Raw genomic sequence first — 20,113 nt, forward strand, 5'->3', positions numbered from 1 at the left:
ACATAATCAAACCAGATTACGAGCATCTTACCACCAATTTGCAGTCAAACAGAGCTGGTAAAAAAAAGGGTGATTCCTCTGGGAATGATATCAGAGGATTGTTATACAGGTATAATAGTGAAATGTGCTTCAAACTTCGCCATCCTCATGATTATATAATACTTATATGATTATAATAAAGACGTCTTTCTTGTGAGTATCCTGAACCTTCAACATTGTATGACGACCCAATTGGAGAAATAACTCGATCTAAGTTCAATCAGTTACAGGAACTTAAACCGTTTATTGACCGTGACTACCATCCATTTTATGATTGTTTGAAGTATAAGTATGATTAATGCCAGTTTTAGGTAAATAACATTTCTTAAATGTCTTAATTGTTTCCAGCTACAAGAAGAAGAAGAACATTGACTCCATTTGAACGTGAACAAGAGGAGAGTATGTATCGCTTTCCATTAATTTTTTTATCGATAAATAAGTCTCAGATTTGTATTGCCTTGATCGAGATTTAAAACATATCTAATTTGATTGCAATCAGAGGTGCAGAAAGCTAGCTAACATGTGGGATATAGCAGCTTACTTTCTCTTCAAAATTCTCCCCCCCCCCCAGCGTTAGAACACGTTGGATCCTCGTTTTAAAGTGAACATTTTTATTGTGTGTATTCTGACCTTTGGCCAGAAAATATTCGTTTTTCAGAAATTTTGTGGTTGAAATTTTGTTTACCAACCTCTAGCAACCATAAAAATGTTTTTAGGGGTTTCTCAAAAAAGGCGCCAAGAATTTTTTTTTGAAACATCATACATATGTTCATTAAATTTTCGTAGATCTTGTAACAACTCTATTTGAAACAAATTCCAAGTTTTCTAACCAGCTATTAAAATATATTATTATGATTTTATATTTATTTTTCCTTTTTTCTTGTACTCCGAATTTAGTTTCTATTATTTGTTTTGCAAGAGTAAAACCCTGAAGGGTACGGCTAAAAAAAATTAATTTCTTTATTATGGCCCGATACCTCGATAATCCAAATTTATCACAACTTTTCATTTTAAGCAAATTTAATTAATATTAATGTTAAGTGTTGTTGTTTGAGGAATGGCAAGATTGCGAGCGGCGGTACAAGGTGGTGCTGGACCCAGCCAAGCAAGACTTACTCCAAGACAGAGGTTGACGCAAGCAACAACAGCAGCTGCAGCGGCGAGACCTCCGCCCACTGTCTGGGGAGCCACTGCTCGCGCTAATCGGGCGGGCGCCACCTGTCCACCTCCTGCCCCAGCCGCCCGCACATGTCCACCCGTAGCTGGGACCAGCGGTCTACGGCCTCCCACTTCAGGTGGGGCGATTCCACGAACTCGCCCAGCGGGCGGCACCATTCCTCGACCTGCTGCAGCGGGCGGGGCTATTCCACGTACTACGGCAGCAAGCGGCTCCTGTCCACGTCCTGCAGCTGGGCGCGGTCCCTCCCTTTTACAGCGTCCTGCAGCGGGTGCCCCTTGTCCACCACCTCCAGCTCTTCCCGCTCAACCCCCTTCACCAAAACCAGTTTCAATACTCAAGAAACGCAACAGTGAGTTTCTTTTTGGATTTCACTTATTTTTAGAATCCTTAGAATTGCTATTTAATATTTTTTTTAATGGATAAATAACCGGTCGTAATTTGCATAGACACAAGGAATTTGCGTAGATGCAAGGAATACAGAGTATCTTTTAATTTGTTTGTATTAATTATTACAAATCACTTTAATTTGTTTCATGTTTTAAAGTTTTGGTCGAAAGTAGTTGAACACTTTTATAGACACAATTTATTGGGCTTCGTTGTCTAAAAGATATCTTCAAATTTTTCGTTAACATTTAAATAAAGTTATCTGAATCAAAGCTTAGAAAAACACTAATGTCCAGCACCAATTATACTCCGGAACTGTGTGACGTCTCCGTCCAGTAATCGAAAGCTAAAGGTGAGGGAAAATCAGTGGCTACAAACTTTTCATTTATCGAATACTTAAAGCGGTAATAGTCGGACTGCTTCAATTCCGTGCGCATACACGGCTTCAAGTCAGTGGTAAAAAAGTTAAAGACTCCGAAAAAAAAAATTGTTTATCGTACTGATATGTTGATTCGGTTGAAGATGCAGTACTCATAGCTAGCAAGTGTGACGAACTCGCTTCGAATCCTGGATTCATATTATACAACTGTTCAGAGAGTTTGCCGTTCTATAAACCTCCGATTCATCAGCTGATAGCATGCGCATTTAACGGATTCATATTATTCCTAACTAAGATTCCGCATCCAGTTAGGTGTAATAATTTCGTCGGCGTTCATGTTGCCGTCGATTTCCTTCAAGTTCAAGATCTGGAAGAACTTCATCAATACCCAGGCACAAAACTAACCAGGCATTCATTCATCAAAAAATTAAATATGGTTGCCCTGTAAAAAGAATCTGTAAGAGAAAAATACAAATGGTGTTTAGCAAACACTGTAAGAAGAAGAGTCTGAAAACTACCTTCAAGAATTGGGAATTCCTGCGACTTCCCAACGTTCGATTAGAATTGTTTGCTTCAAGAAGATGCAGCAGAAAACTCTCCTCCACAGAAAATTAGAGATGGTCCACTGCTATCTTAATACTTTTTAATATTTTAATTTCGTACTATTTTCCTTTTTTCTATTGGGAATATTACATTTTGTTCAATTCGCATTTTCTTTGTTTTAAGTTTGATTGGGGTGGTTTTTGTTCCTGTTTTACATTATAATAGTGTATGTAAACCTCTCTAGAACTATTACTAAGGGTTAACCAATTTCCTACTTAAACACTGAATAAAGAAAGTTGCCAGAATAAAAACAAGAAACAGTTGAAGGTGTTAACAAAAATTGTAAATATATTTCAGATATTTCATCGCTAAAGGAAAATAATTTTTCAATGTGCTATTTCAGATATGATCGGGGAAGTGAATGCGCAGTTAGCAGCGACCGCCGCATCCCAAGGACAGACCACAGCAACACGTCTGAATGAACAGGGAGCAGTTGGTGGTAAGAAGCTTTTTAAGCCATGTATCTCCTCTTGTTGCCAGTGGAAATACTATAGCACATCTTTCTGTCATAATAACTTGACTTGATTTACTGTTTTGTACCATGAACATTTCTCCATGATACTGTCGGTGATATAGATTTACAAATAATTTCTGTAGGATAAAGGTCTTTTAGATGCCACGGTAGCTGAACTGTTTGAAGCGAGGCCCGCAAAGTTAAGCTACGTAGGTCCTGAGTTTCATTCTCGGCCTAGGCCTTGGATTTTATATCTCTTTAACAAAAACTTACAGTTTAAAATGTTAAGTATAAGGGTTGATTAAACGCCAAAAGGTACACAAAATAATAGTTAATAAAAGAATTCATTGAAAAGTAGTTTGCTAGACACCTCCGTCTAAATACATAATTAGGTAGCTGGACCTAAAGCCTGCCTGAAAAAAAAAGCATTTCTCTACAATTCAGTTAAGGAATCATAGAAATCTGATTCCTCAGATTTATTCTATATCCTTCAAACCTTCTATATCTCAATAATTATTAATAGAAAAACATGGCAATTAATATTAGTTATAGAGCTATCAATTCTCTACAATTCAGTAAAGGAATCATTGAAATCTGACCAGTACGAAAAGAGATATAAACGTTTGAAATTTGAAGGCATTTGAAAACCTCCAATTTTTAACCTTCAATATTTCACTATCTAATATCACTAGAACATTGCGATTTATATCGGTTATAGAGGAATCTTTTCTCTACAAATTGGTGAAGAAATCATTGAAATCTGGCTCGTAGAAATAGAGATATTAAGGTTTGAAATTTGAAGTCATTTGAAAACCCCCAATTTTTAAACTTCAATGTTTCACTATCTAACATCACTAGAATATTGCGATTTATATCGGTTATAGAGGAATCTTTTCTCTACAAATTGGTGAAGAAATCATTGAAATCTGGCTCGTAGAAATAGAGATATTAAGGTTTGAAATTTGAAGTCATTTGAAAACCCCCAATTTTTAAACTTCAATGTTTCACTATCTAACATCACTAGAATATTGCGATTTATATCGGTTATAGAGGAATCTTTTCTCTACAAATTGGTGAAGAAATCATTGAAATCTGGCTCGTAGAAATAGAGATATTAAGGTTTGAAATTTGAAGTCATTTGAAAACCCCCAATTTTTAAACTTCAATGTTTCACTATCTAACATCACTAGAACATTGCGATTTATATCGGTTATAGAGGAATCTTTTCTCTACAAATTGGTGAAGAAATCATTGAAATCTGGCTCGTAGAAATAGAGATATTAAGGTTTGAAATTTGAAGTCATTTGAAAACCCCCAATTTTTAAACTTCAATGTTTCACTATCTAACATCACTAGAATATTGCGATTTATATCGGTTATAGAGGAATCTTTTCTCTACAAATTGGTGAAGAAATCATTGAAATCTGGCTCGTAGAAATAGAGATATTAAGGTTTGAAATTTGAAGTCATTTGAAAACCCCCAATTTTTAAACTTCAATGTTTCACTATCTAACATCACTAGAATATTGCGATTTATATCGGTTATAGAGGAATCTTTTCTCTACAAATTGGTGAAGAAATCATTGAAATCTGGCTCGTAGAAATAGAGATATTAAGGTTTGAAATTTGAAGTCATTTGAAAACCCCCAATTTTTAAACTTCAATGTTTCACTATCTAACATCACTAGAACATTGCGATTTATATCGGTTATAGAGGAATCTTTTCTCTACAATTTGGTGAAGAAATCATTGAAATCTGGCTCGTAGAAATAGAGATATTAAGGTTTGAAATTTGAAGTCATTTGAAAACCCCCAATTTTTAAACTTCAATGTTTCACTATCTAACATCACTAGAACATTGCGATTTATATCGGTTATAGAGGAATCTTTTCTCTACAAATTGGTGAAGAAATCATTGAAATCTGGCTCGTAGAAATAGAGATATTAAGGTTTGAAATTTGAAGTCATTTGAAAACCCCCAATTTTTAAACTTCAATGTTTCACTATCTAACATCACTAGAACATTGCGATTTATATCGGTTATAGAGGAATCTTTTCTCTACAATTTGGTGAAGAAATCATTGAAATCTGGCTCGTAGAAATAGAGATATTAAGGTTTGAAAATTGAAGTCATTTGAAAACCCCCAATTTTTAAACTTCAATGTTTCACTATCTAACATCACTAGAACATTGCGATTTATATCGGTTATAGAGGAATCTTTTCTCTACAAATTGGTGAAGAAATCATTGAAATCTGGCTCGTAGAAATAGAGATATTAAGGTTTGAAATTTGAAGTCATTTGAAAACCCCCAATTTTTAAACTTCAATGTTTCACTATCTAACATCACTAGAATATTGCGATTTATATCGGTTATAGAGCAATCTTTTCTCTACAAATTGGTGAAGAAATCATTGAAATCTGGCTCGTAGAAATAGAGATATTAAGGTTTGAAATTTGAAGTCATTTGAAAACCCCCAATTTTTAAACTTCAATGTTTCACTATCTAACATCACTAGAATATTGCGATTTATATCGGTTATAGAGGAATCTTTTCTCTACAAATTGGTGAAGAAATCATTGAAATCTGGCTCGTAGAAATAGAGATATTAAGGTTTGAAATTTGAAGTCATTTGAAAACCCCCAATTTTTAAACTTCAATGTTTCACTATCTAACATCACTAGAACATTGCGATTTATATCGGTTATAGAGGAATCTTTTCTCTACAAATTGGTGAAGAAATCATTGAAATCTGGCTCGTAGAAATAGAGATATTAAGGTTTGAAATTTGAAGTCATTTGAAAACCCCCAATTTTTAAACTTCAATGTTTCACTATCTAACATCACTAGAATATTGCGATTTATATCGGTTATAGAGGAATCTTTTCTCTACAAATTGGTGAAGAAATCATTGAAATCTGGCTCGTAGAAATAGAGATATTAAGGTTTGAAATTTGAAGTCATTTGAAAACCCCCAATTTTTAAACTTCAATGTTTCACTATCTAACATCACTAGAATATTGCGATTTATATCGGTTATAGAGGAATCTTTTCTCTACAAATTGGTGAAGAAATCATTGAAATCTGGCTCGTAGAAATAGAGATATTAAGGTTTGAAATTTGAAGTCATTTGAAAACCCCCAATTTTTAAACTTCAATGTTTCACTATCTAACATCACTAGAATATTGCGATTTATATCGGTTATAGAGGAATCTTTTCTCTACAAATTGGTGAAGAAATCATTGAAATCTGGCTCGTAGAAATAGAGATATTAAGGTTTGAAATTTGAAGTCATTTGAAAACCCCCAATTTTTAAACTTCAATGTTTCACTATCTAACATCACTAGAATATTGCGATTTATATCGGTTATAGAGGAATCTTTTCTCTACAAATTGGTGAAGAAATCATTGAAATCTGGCTCGTAGAAATAGAGATATTAAGGTTTGAAATTTGAAGTCATTTGAAAACCCCCAATTTTTAAACTTCAATGTTTCACTATCTAACATCACTAGAATATTGCGATTTATATCGGTTATAGAGGAATCTTTTCTCTACAAATTGGTGAAGAAATCATTGAAATCTGGCTCGTAGAAATAGAGATATTAAGGTTTGAAATTTGAAGTCATTTGAAAACCCCCAATTTTTAAACTTCAATGTTTCACTATCTAACATCACTAGAATATTGCGATTTATATCGGTTATAGAGGAATCTTTTCTCTACAAATTGGTGAAGAAATCATTGAAATCTGGCTCGTAGAAATAGAGATATTAAGGTTTGAAATTTGAAGTCATTTGAAAACCCCCAATTTTTAAACTTCAATGTTTCACTATCTAACATCACTAGAACATTGCGATTTATATCGGTTATAGAGGAATCTTTTCTCTACAATTTGGTGAAGAAATCATTGAAATCTGGCTCGTAGAAATAGAGATATTAAGGTTTGAAATTTGAAGTCATTTGAAAACCCCCAATTTTTAAACTTCAATGTTTCACTATCTAACATCACTAGAACATTGCGATTTATATCGGTTATAGAGGAATCTTTTCTCTACAAATTGGTGAAGAAATCATTGAAATCTGGCTCGTAGAAATAGAGATATTAAGGTTTGAAATTTGAAGTCATTTGAAAACCCCCAATTTTTAAACTTCAATGTTTCACTATCTAACATCACTAGAATATTGCGATTTATATCGGTTATAGAGCAATCTTTTCTCTACAAATTGGTGAAGAAATCATTGAAATCTGGCTCGTAGAAATAGAGATATTAAGGTTTGAAATTTGAAGTCATTTGAAAACCCCCAATTTTTAAACTTCAATGTTTCACTATCTAACATCACTAGAATATTGCGATTTATATCGGTTATAGAGGAATCTTTTCTCTACAAATTGGTGAAGAAATCATTGAAATCTGGCTCGTAGAAATAGAGATATTAAGGTTTGAAATTTGAAGTCATTTGAAAACCCCCAATTTTTAAACTTCAATGTTTCACTATCTAACATCACTAGAACATTGCGATTTATATCGGTTATAGAGGAATCTTTTCTCTACAATTTGGTGAAGAAATCATTGAAATCTGGCTCGTAGAAATAGAGATATTAAGGTTTGAAATTTGAAGTCATTTGAAAACCCCCAATTTTTAAACTTCAATGTTTCACTATCTAACATCACTAGAACATTGCGATTTATATCGGTTATAGAGGAATCTTTTCTCTACAAATTGGTGAAGAAATCATTGAAATCTGGCTCGTAGAAATAGAGATATTAAGGTTTGAAATTTGAAGTCATTTGAAAACCCCCAATTTTTAAACTTCAATGTTTCACTATCTAACATCACTAGAATATTGCGATTTATATCGGTTATAGAGGAATCTTTTCTCTACAAATTGGTGAAGAAATCATTGAAATCTGGCTCGTAGAAATAGAGATATTAAGGTTTGAAATTTGAAGTCATTTGAAAACCCCCAATTTTTAAACTTCAATGTTTCACTATCTAACATCACTAGAATATTGCGATTTATATCGGTTATAGAGGAATCTTTTCTCTACAAATTGGTGAAGAAATCATTGAAATCTGGCTCGTAGAAATAGAGATATTAAGGTTTGAAATTTGAAGTCATTTGAAAACCCCCAATTTTTAAACTTCAATGTTTCACTATCTAACATCACTAGAATATTGCGATTTATATCGGTTATAGAGGAAACTTTTTTCTACAATTTGGTGAAGAAATCATTGAAATCTGGCTCGTAGAAATAGAGATATTAAGGTTTGAAATTTGAAGTCATTTGAAAACCCCCAATTTTTAAACTTCAATGTTTCACTATCTAACATCACTAGAATATTGCGATTTATATCGGTTATAGAGGAATCTTTTCTCGACAATTTGGTGAAGAAGCATTGAAATCTGACTAGTAGAAATAGAGATATTAAGGTTTGAAATTTGAAGTCATTTGAAAACCCCCAATTTTATTTAACCTTCAATATTTCACTATCTATTATCACTAGAATATTGCGATTTATATCGGTTATAGAGGAATCTTTTCTCGACAATTTGGTGAAGAAGCATTGAAATCTGACTAGTAGAAATAGAGATATTAAGGTTTGAAATTTGAAGTCATTTGAAAACCCCCAATTTTATTTAACCTTCAATATTTCACTATCTATTATCACTAGAATATTGCGATTTATATCGGTTATAGAGGAATCTTTTCTCGACAATTTGGTGAAGAAATCATTGAAATCTGACTAGTAGAAATGGAGATATTAAGGTTTGAAATTTGAAGTCATTTGAAAACCCCCAATTTTTAAACTTCAATGTTTCACTATCTAACATCACTAGAATATTGCGATTTATATCGGTTATAGAGGAAACTTTTTTCTACAATTTGGTGAAGAAATCATTGAAATCTGGCTCGTAGAAATAGAGATATTAAGGTTTGAAATTTGAAGTCATTTGAAAACCCCCAATTTTTAAACTTCAATGTTTCACTATCTAACATCACTAGAATATTGCGATTTATATCGGTTATAGAGGAATCTTTTCTCGACAATTTGGTGAAGAAGCATTGAAATCTGACTAGTAGAAATAGAGATATTAAGGTTTGAAATTTGAAGTCATTTGAAAACCCCCAATTTTATTTAACCTTCAATATTTCACTATCTATTATCACTAGAATATTGCGATTTATATCGGTTATAGAGGAATCTTTTCTCGACAATTTGGTGAAGAAGCATTGAAATCTGACTAGTAGAAATAGAGATATTAAGGTTTGAAATTTGAAGTCATTTGAAAACCCCCAATTTTATTTAACCTTCAATATTTCACTATCTATTATCACTAGAATATTGCGATTTATATCGGTTATAGAGGAATCTTTTCTCGACAATTTGGTGAAGAAATCATTGAAATCTGACTAGTAGAAATGGAGATATTAAGGTTTGAAATTTGAAGTCATTTGAAAACCCCCAATTTTTAAACTTCAATGTTTCACTATCTAACATCACTAGAATATTGCGATTTATATCGGTTATAGAGGAAACTTTTTTCTACTATTTGGTAAAGAAATCATTGAAATCTGATCAGTAGAAATAGAGATATTAAGGTTTGAAATTTGAAGTCATTTGAAAACCTCCTATCTTTAACCTCTTATGTCTCAATAAGTTTAACACTAAAACATTGCAATTTATATCAGTTATAGAGCTCACTTTTCTTTACAACACGGTAATGGAATTAATAAAATCATAACAATACAAATATTTGATGAGAACGAAAAGTGGTATAAACTTTTGAAATTGGTACGAATTTAAAAAGCTCCAAACTTTAACCTTCTATAACTCATTAGCTATTTCCTTAACAAAAACTTATTGTCTAAAAAGTTATGTACATATAATTGTTTATTGACACTTATACCTTTAACTGTAGAGATCTATTTAAAGAATTTATATAGTTTCGTTCCCCAAAGTATCCTCATGAACAATTTCCTTGAGAATATGTTTTGAATAAAATAAAAAGTTATTTTTAGGTGAAGAGGAAAATTAAATTTTTGAATGCAGTATTTGTTTTTAAGAAAAATAAGAAAAATTATACTACGATTACTATACCTCATTCATGAAAATCGGTTCACGTGTTTAGGCGCTACGTTGTTTACAACAGAAGGTAACAAGAAGAAGAATTTTTGAAAATGCCGTTTTTGCTCATTTTCGGCAATTTTTTTTCTCGAAATCTATTCGATCTGCGTTCTAGCATAAAAATTACAGTTATAAACGAGGATTTGCCCTATATTTCAAAGAAATTTTGGTAATTTTATCTTTTATAGAAAAGAGAAAAACATTGTCAAAGTTGGGTGTTTTTCAACGTTACGCTTTTTCGTGCAGTTTTTGACGATCAACTTTTACACAACTGTCCTACTGGACAGTTTTAATAATAGTAGTTTTAATAAAATATTATTATTATTTATGATATTATTGTTATGTGTGCACAAAACAATGTACTAAACCATAAATATAAGGCATATAAGATTTAAACATTTGAAAAACTAATTGTACCTTCAAGAAAGAGACAAAATAATGTTGTAAACATTGTAGAAGTTAAATTAGAAGGGAAAATAATTATTCTTATCCTCTAGAGCAGAGTCACAAAAAGCCTTCGGCCTAACGATCACATATTTTGTAACATTTCTTTAATGTATTGACAAAAATGCGCCAAACGGCCGGTCGGCCATATTTGATAAGGAAAAGTAAGCCGCATTGTACCCACCTGTTTTACTGTAGTCACAGAAGGTTGCAGAAACGTGACACAAGGCGCAATTTTGCATCATCCTACACCTATGACCATTTTTCCATATATTATGGGCACCTTAGGCTGTTAATTGGACTAACATTCCGTGACTGTTATTCAGTCTTCCAATTCCAATTTAATCTTACATAAATATTTTTTCCAACTTTTTACGTTCATTCAGTTTTTTCCGTAGTCCAGAACATCTAGGATGCCTGGATCCAGGATCGGATCAGCGCCAGCTCGTCAAACATCATTTGATGATCAGATTATTACTTGAGGCCTGGTTGGTTTCATCCGGGAAGTAAGAGTGTAATAGCGGCAGGCTGAGTAAGATTTCTACTTAGGTGGTTCTCACAACCCTTTAGTACTAAGACTTCCTTGATTCCCACCTGTGTACACCTCAGACCTCCAAACCACCATAAGGTACCAAGAGTCTTCTGTTTATTTATTTTTGTATTCTTAACAAAATAATGCCATGAAAAAAAATAAGTTGCCAGTCAATTTAAGTTCTTTTAGTGTTCTGAAAATCTCAAATTTGCACAATTTGTAAGCTTAGATTTAATGTTCATAAACTGTGAACTAAATTTGCGTTTTTTTGTTAATCCATTATTCATTTTTTCAGGCGCTCGTCCTAAGAAAAAAGTAAGAATTGTGACTCCGGCGGAAGAAGTTGCTGCGGCAAGTGAGTAGTACTTGCAATAAACAAAATAATAGCCTAGTCATAATGTGATTAATTTTAGATTTTATAATTATTATATTTATAAAGAGTACTTTTGTCCACGTTTCTCGCTATATTTTACTAACAGTGAACAATCAAATATCATTTAACTTTTGGGTTCTAAAGAATTAATAGATAAGGCTTGCTGAATTAAATGTGAAACATAATGGATTTTAATCCAAATTACAAGTTGGAGTTTATTTAAGTAACAGTTATTTCTTGAAAACCTAATTAGAAAGACTTTCGTGTAGGGTCTACTCACTGTAAGCAATGCTTTATGCAGAAAGGGTTCAACTCATCATGAAAATAACTAATGATTTAATCATTCAGTTATGAGAAAATTTACCTGCTAAACAAAAAGACGAAATTTTCTCTACTAATTGGAATGAGGGGAAAAAAAAAATGTTTAACCCTAAACTTCACTTTTATTTTGCCTTGATACTAACAATTTAATTTTTCGTAAGCCATGCAAAAAGTTAAATATTCCTCTGGGCTGCATATCCCAGATTTTTTAGTCCGTTCGAAAAGATTTAAAGAGTCTTAACCACAAAGTTATTGAATTCCTTTCAATTCTTTAATTTCTGGAGATTGGACGATTAAGGATTCATTATGCTATAGCTAAAACGTCCGTCAAGTTGGTATGGCCACCACCGAGTTTTTTAACCAAATTTTGCACATCGTTTGTGCCGGCGATTCACCAAGTTTCATCGTTTGTGCCGCTAAATTACGGAAGTTATTAGCAAAACAAAGTGGCCATACCAACTTGACGGACGCATAGCTAAATCTGCTCTTAACCTGTTGTTAAAAATTGTAAATCTTAATTCTCAGAACTATTCTAAATTGTGTCTTTCTCAGTTAGTTTTATTTACAACTTCAAATTTATTTCTGAATGTAAATCTAGAAAATGTAAAGATTTGGTATCCTTTATAAAAAAAATAAGTCCCATGGTCGCATGCTGTTAGAGAAGTATAAACAAAGTTTAATTTCCATGGATTACAACAAAATTTTCTACTTTTACCAAAAAACTCTTATCTTAATAAACAAATAATACAATCATATAGTAAATTAACTAAATTAATAACTAATAATCATTTCATATAATTATTCTTTCAATTCAGAATGTGAGAACCTTATGTACTGAAGTTTACTGTTAAAAATATTATGTATAAAATAGATTCAAATAAATTTTGTATGGTTTGTAATGGAGGTCAGCGTGAGAATATCGTTCATTTGTTTTTAGAATGTCCTGCATATAGCAATTATAGGCAAAGTTTGAACCTTGACAACAACAATTTAGCGAGAGAAATGAAAAGACTAGCTAAGGATTACTCTCATAGACACATTCACAGAATATACAAATATGTTAAAAATATACTAATGTTATGGTCATTTCTGTTAAATGAGTGTACGTTATAAACATTTCTGTTTATATTTAATTGTACGTTAAATCGTTATTATTTTGTTTGTACCAAGTTGTATGTGTTGTTGTTGTGTATATATACACTGGGCCAAAAAAGTCTGTGAACACTAACCTAAATTTTATTACTTTTATTATTATCTTATTAGAAACTTCTTTTATTTTCAAATGAAATATACTATTCGATAGAGAGAAACCAGAGTTTTTCATTTTATATTCAATCTTTTATTTTTGTTCAGCAGGAATATCACAATTAAATGTTTAACAAAACAACACCCCAAACGAATGCAAAAAAAGTCTGTGAACACTGCAGAAATAAATCATTGTTACACATTGTACGTGAATTATAAATTTTAAAAACTTGTAGGACCTCCTATGTTCCTAATCACTTCCAACAAACGAGCTTTCATCGATCCTAATAATTTTGTGGTCGTCAATGTTGGAATTTTATCCCACTCTTCTAAAATAGCGTTTTTTAGTTGTTCACGGTTTCTTATTCCTCGTTTATTTATTTCGCGGCTGATTTCATCCCACAAATGTTCTATTGGGTTAAGGTCTGGCATTTGTGGAGGGGTGTTTAGGCGCCAGAGTGTATTATTTAAAAGCCATTCCCGAGTTTTTGGTGCGGTATGTTTCGGGTCATTGTCTTGTTGGAAGACAAACGTTCCCTCCAACCCTAATTTTTTTGAATTTTCTTTTAAATTGCGTCTTAATATATCCACATACACATATTGGTCCATCATACCATTAATTAGATCTAACTTGCCCACTCCTTTAGCACTCATGCACCCCACACCAGAATGTTGCCTCCCCCATGCTTAAAAGTAGGCTTCATATTTTTCATTTTCATAGCTTCATTTCTTTTTGCCACACTTTTTGTCGTCAATCAGACCCACATACATTGAATTTCGACTCATCTGAAAAGATTACGGTTTCCCAGAAACTAGAAGGCTTAGAAACATATTCTTTCGCGAAATCCAATCGGCGGTTACGATTTATTTTATTGATTAAAGGTTTTTTCCTCGGGACTCGACCGCAATAATCGTATTCATGTAATTTATTTCTAATTGTCTGTGGTGTTACGCTTACACATAATCCCTTGATAATTCTTGACTGATTTTTTGAGCGCTTGTCCTGGGTTCTTCTCGAACAGACTTCAGAATTTGCCGTTTATGAAAGGAATTAAGTTTTGGTGGCCGTCCACTGCGTGGCCTACTAATCACATTTCCGTACTTTTTAATTATATTATGCACCGTTGAAGGGTTTTTTTGAACTATCTTCCCTATTTCTCGAATACTTTTTCTTTCATTTCGCAACGTCACAATAAGTTCTCGAATTGGTCTGGGAACTTCCATATTAGTGGTTAAATATGTACTAATTAGATTATTTATTCACAAAACTGACTGTAGTGGTTTCTACAATACAATAGAGAACTTTGAAACTTTATTCAATCGTTTTTCTGTTTGTTATCTTAATGTTTTTACATATTTATACAGCTGTTCACAGACTTTTTTTGCATTCGTTTGGGGTGTTGTTTTGTTAAACATTTAATTGTGATATTCCTGCTGAACAAAAATAAAAGATTGAATATAAAATGAAAAACTCTGGTTTCTCTCTATCGAATAGTATATTTCATTTGAAAATAAAAGAAGTTTCTAATAAGATAATAATAAAAGTAATAAAATTTAGGTTAGTGTTCACAGACTTTTTTGGCCCAGTGTATGTCTTCGATAGCTCCAATATATGCACTCTTCGTAAAAATAACCTTTCAGACTCCTTGCTCCACTTCCTTTTCTCCTGCCAGGTCTTCCAGCCTTTCCGATCACATAAATTAAACAACTATATTGCAACAGCTTTACCTGACTCAGAAAACTATGTAAACCTATTTTCTATTAACTCTGTAAATCAAATCAATGCTATATGTGATTACGTTAAATTATCTTTACAAATAAGAAGTTTTTTACTAAATGAGTGGTAACTTTTAAAAAGCTAAGAAAGCTAAGATCTGACGTAAGACAGAAAAGAAAAGAAAAGAAAAGCTCTTGGGAAGTTCATATAATTTTGTTTTTACGAATTTAAATTTATTTTTTTGCGTTTATTTACCATTTATGTATTATTGTAAATCAATGTCAAACTTCATGCTAAGGGGTTAAGCCCCAAAAGCAGTATGTAATAAATAAATAAAATAAAATAAATAAGTAATACACATTTGGTTGTTCGAGCCAGACATGGCTAGGTTGAGGGCAGCGGCTGACGCTGCATACGCTAAAGAGGCTGCGACAAGAGAGGCGTTTGGGCTTCCGCCTAGGCCGAGGTACGCCCCAAATTACGTACCTATATATGAGAGAGATCCTGGCGAACCAATTTTCAGAGGTAACCTATTATAATGATTCATTTTTTTATTTACTTTCAATAAATTCTATGGTTAACTGTTTCAAATCCAAAGCGATTTATTTATTAACACGGGAATTATTCTCAATTACATGAAGTGGCATATGCATAAATAGCAGTGCACAAAATTTGATGCAACATCCTTGGAAAATTCCATTTGAGGGCTCTTCTTCATGGGAGGAGGGGTTAGTTCTTCTCTAATCTTAGTGAAATATGTGGAAATTAGACTTCGTACTATTTGTGAAAATTAAGTGATTTGCTAAATTTCTGATTTTTTTTTTTAAATAAAATAACATTACTGGAAATACAAATTTATAGAAGAGTACCTTTTTTTGGCACGAGTGCCTCAATAAAACACTCCCAGCTGATTTGTTTAAATTTGTTACATTACCTACTCATAAAGCAGGCTCTAACATTTGATTTCCTACTAAAGTGGTATTTCAGTTAATTTTACGGTTTACCAATTTAACATTATCTGGGAGAATATGTTGCTAACATTTAAAAGTTTAAGGACAAATTTATGAGAGTTAATAACAGATTTTGTTTTGACTTTGTCTCTGTATCATAGTTCAATTTATTTGCAATCAGTAAAGTATAATGAAATGTAAACAAATCGTTTTTACAATTTAAGTAGATTTATTGATTACATTAAGCTTACATGCTTAGTTTGTGTTTCCCAAAATGAAGTACAATAGTTTATATGCCTCTCCTAAATTGACTAAATTAAAAAGTAAGTGTATTTAGTGGAAACTGTTCCCCATAAGTTTATGTTAAAATAAAATCTGATTTTTTTTTAAATAAAATAAAATAGAATCTTCACTCGGGCTACTTTCTCTTAGTGCGATTTACGTTGTCAAGCTTTTAATTTTTAACTTTGATTTTTTTACGTAGTAAATTTAGTGAAAATTTAATTTTACTTAATTTATTGTTTTAAATTTAATTATGCAGAATTATAAATTAATTTAGGGCTTTCTCTAATCAGTCAAAAAGAAGAGGTGTACTGTGACGACTCCTTGTCGAGTACGAGGTCCAAAATTTTGCTACCAAATGTTTGGCTCATGAACGCCTCCAAGGGAAAGTAATGTAGTGTAAACTTTTTTTTTTAACTCGCAAATTTATTTAAAAATATTTTGCAGACGAGGAACCTCCAGCGGAGCCACAGAGAGTGGTACTGCAGCCAGGGGACATCGATCCCAATGAAACCACGGTAATTACCGTTCAACCTTCTACTTCTGGAACTTCTAGAGATCCGCTTGCCGATTTCGAAGATATCACTAGATGTCCTTTACCGACCCTTACTCCCCCTTCACCTCCTAGACGTGCAGCTATAGCTGGCTTTCAACTTGATAATCGAAGACTCTCTTTTGCTAGCCCTGCTCCTAGTCTAGCTCCTAGCAGAGGCATATCTCCATTTGCCAGCAGGTCACCTGCACCACCATCAGCAGCAGCAGAAGATGAAGGTGGCGCATGCGCACTTCTTTCCCGGACAACGGTATGCCCCACAACAGTCAGGTAATGATTTGGGTCAAAAGCCATTGATGATAATAAAAATAGAATAATGGTAAATTAAAGGGAATTTCCTATCTGTTCGCTGGATTCTGAATTCGTAAACAGCGATTTTAGACTTGTTTCAGAATATTACGAAGATAGAAATTGGAAGATGATCTGATTGGCTAGATCTAGATGGATACGGTCTGGACTAAAAGGCAGAATTGCATTATCAATATAGGCTTAGTTGAACAGCAAAACGCAGCTTTTCTAAATTACAATTGTCTCATTTCGTCAGTTTCGTTAGTTTCGTACGACCATGTCTCAAGAAATATTATTCAATTTGATATAATGATGTGAAAAACTAGACAGAACATTTGACAATTACATTGAAAAAAAAAAAATTTCTTGAAAACTCTCTGATTGCTCGTGAGAAGAGAGTATTAATGGATTCCTTCTTTTAGAATTATTAATATCCGATCTAGCCTCAGCAAATATTAATAAAAAGGAAAATTGATTTAATTAAAACAAAGTAATTCTGTTGAGGTAGGGGAAAAAAGAAATTTAGAATATTTAAATAATTCAATAGAGCGCAATGTTTGTGAGTGAAAAAGTTATAGAGCGAGAAGACATTCAGTGGGTAGCAATTTTAAACAATTGAGTTGTTTGTGGCCAGCAAAAAAGTCTAGAGGGTCAGCTTAATTCAAGCTTAAGTAAGGATAAGCTTAAGAAGCATTCTCCGAGCGTATGCTCACGCTATGCTTCACGCTGGTTTTATGCCCAATGTTTCCATTTTTCGTTAAAATAGAAAAAAAATAAAAATAGGCGAATTTAGTTTTGTTAACACCCTTAAAGAAGAATTCCTCAAATAGAAGTACTTTGCGGGAAATAGGAATTTGAACTTGATTTGCATCTTACCTGAAGAGATGAATTACAAGAAAATCAATAAGATCCTTCCCGGGTGCGGCGAGTAAGAAAATCACAATAAGTATTACTTTTTTGCTTTCGCCATGCTGGATACTATTCCAGTGAAATAATTCATTTAAATTTAGCCTTTTTCTCTGTGCAAGTTAAATATGTGGAATTCAAATACGGTTCTGTTAAGAATATATTACTTTTTTCCACAATATTAAAGCCTCGGGGAAGGTAATATATATTTGCAAAAAAGAACAAATTTTCCAATTGTAGTTTTCATTTTTTTTACTGGATTTTCATTTTTTTTATCTAAAAGAAACTATGTTTATTTATTTTACCACTGGATTATTATTCCATTTACGACTGTCTGTAGGCAACAAGTACGTAACTCATTCACCGAATGTGAATGCTTGTAATAGGTTATCAAAATAATTCCTTTTTTCTTAATTTTAAAATTTATTTTCTTGTTCTTCATTGAGACCTTGAATTTTGTTCATATTTTTTTTTAAACCAAGCATTTTATTATTTTCTTTTTAGACGCAATCTCGTATTGAAAGTTTGTAAACTTAACCTTCCAGCGGGCGCGCGTATCTCACAGATACCGACTAAGACTAAAGTAATCGCAGTTTAGAGACGGAGCGGCGGAGGATGCTGTCCTTTAAGCAATGCTACACCCTCATGACTAGTTTCCTTCAGGAAAAATCTTATCTTGTTTAGGGTTGTACATTTCTTTGCAATTGCCGATCCGTGCCTGACATATACTCGCGACCATTCGAGTAAGTTTCCTGACTTATCAATTATTTATATTTTTTCTTTTATACTTGTGTAGAAGTCCATCAAATTGAACATTGTTTATAAGAAACATGTTTTCTACTGACAGAAAAAGACATTGTATATCTCAGATACGAGGAGGAAATAACTGCGAACATTTTTAGACAGTCTAGTGGCTGAACATGGTGATTGTAAAATTACACTTATTGGCTTGTAAAAAAGTGAAAAGTACTGTCGTTTCTGAGTCTTTTTTATCTGTTATTTCATTATTAATAATTACAGATGTTATTTAATTAATTTCATCTCTTCTATTGATAGAAAAAATTAAAAATACCAAAGTTTATCTCTAAGATACGCGCGCCCGTTTTTGTAACTTTTTGGGCGCGCCCGCTGAAAGGTTAATTTACATTAAACATAAGTATGTACATACATGCTTTAAATAATTGTGTGAATCCTAACTCACCTAACCTTTTCTCTTTTACAGCTGAGCCGTAATTATAAAATTATTAATGCAATTCGGTAATTTAACACAACTGAGAAACGTATCAAAGTTACATGTTTTTTTTGAATATTTTAGGCATTTTGCACTCTATTTTCATCAAATTATATTAAACAATTTTTTTTTTGTCCAGTTTGGGGATGAGTCCTTTGACACCCACGAAATCTGTTGCCTGGGTGCATAACTGATCAGTCGTAAAATGAATGCTCAACTGGCCGACCGACAAGTTTTAGTTAGTGTGTGGCCCATACAAATCTAAAATTTTATATTTTTACTTAATTTAAGAATTGCTTGTAGTAAAGAACGGAGATAGTTTGTAAATGAGATAAAATCGTGTAGCAGTTACACCCAATGTTGAGCTGTAATATTGAGTTTGGTTTGTAGAAATAAAAGTATAGACTGTATTGTCCTAATTGTAAATCTTTTATGACCCTCTTTTAGTAGATTCAAATGGAAGCACAATTATGGATGTCATTTTTATTTTTTAGATCAGTTACTGCTCGGCCGATCTCTTCCAATCCTACTGTTTCTATGTTGGAAGAGCCTTCAGAAGGTTTGTTGGAAGATGAAGAGTTCCCAGATTTTGATCTAGCAGATGATGAAGAAAGTGCTGGCATTGGAGACATCACTCGGCTTCCAACCGTTGCAGAAGCAGCTCGGGCCGTATCGCCGCTACGTGATGTGTGCCCAGAGCCGTTACCAACGCCACAGACCCCCTCAGTTGATGTGTTCGCCGAGTAAGTTTTCAAGATTTCATTTTTTATATAAAATACAAAATAATAACTTTACGCCGAATTTTTGTTGTTCTTAATCTTTTTTTTTTTTTTTTTGTAGTGTGTCATTTTTATCTGTAGGGACAAACTGCTTCTCTTCTAAATGGCAACCCTTCTTACTATTGGCAGCGCTTCCTCTTTTACATGAACGTTTACGTTTACACGTCCTGTAGAACCCAAATTTTTCTAACAAATGCATCTTGAGGGTCGTTTTCCGGAAGATATAGGAAAGTATTACGATTATTTCATTCTCAAGTTTTCAACAGAAATATTCGTTTTCGGAATTTAAAAAAAAAAATGCAGTGTATCTCTAAAAAAAATA

General features: G+C 32.8%; 1 protein-coding gene across 5 annotated transcripts in view; it reads left to right on the plus strand.

Moving 5' to 3' along the window:
* Window positions 1–20,113, plus strand: part of LOC141446654 (uncharacterized) — a 28,092-nt gene that overhangs the window by 3,924 nt on the left and 4,055 nt on the right. For 4 of the 5 annotated variants that reach the window (XM_074113265.1, XM_074113266.1, XM_074113263.1 and 1 more), the window contains exons 3-9: window positions 388–438; window positions 1,095–1,568; window positions 2,929–3,024; window positions 11,442–11,501; window positions 15,181–15,327; window positions 16,482–16,857; window positions 19,507–19,755. In XM_074113265.1, the coding sequence (XP_073969366.1) occupies window positions 388–438; window positions 1,095–1,568; window positions 2,929–3,024; window positions 11,442–11,501; window positions 15,181–15,327; window positions 16,482–16,857; window positions 19,507–19,755 (1,453 nt within the window). Of the gene's footprint in view, window positions 1–387; window positions 439–1,080; window positions 1,569–2,928; window positions 3,025–11,441; window positions 11,502–15,180; window positions 15,328–16,481; window positions 16,858–19,506; window positions 19,756–20,113 lie in introns of those variants that run through there. The other variant, XM_074113267.1, reaches the window with a different exon arrangement.

This window comes from Rhodnius prolixus, unplaced genomic scaffold (genome assembly GCF_049639745.1).
Source record: "Rhodnius prolixus isolate KJV_2025 unplaced genomic scaffold, Rpr scaffold_7, whole genome shotgun sequence".
Lineage (NCBI taxonomy): Eukaryota > Metazoa > Arthropoda > Insecta > Hemiptera > Reduviidae > Rhodnius > Rhodnius prolixus.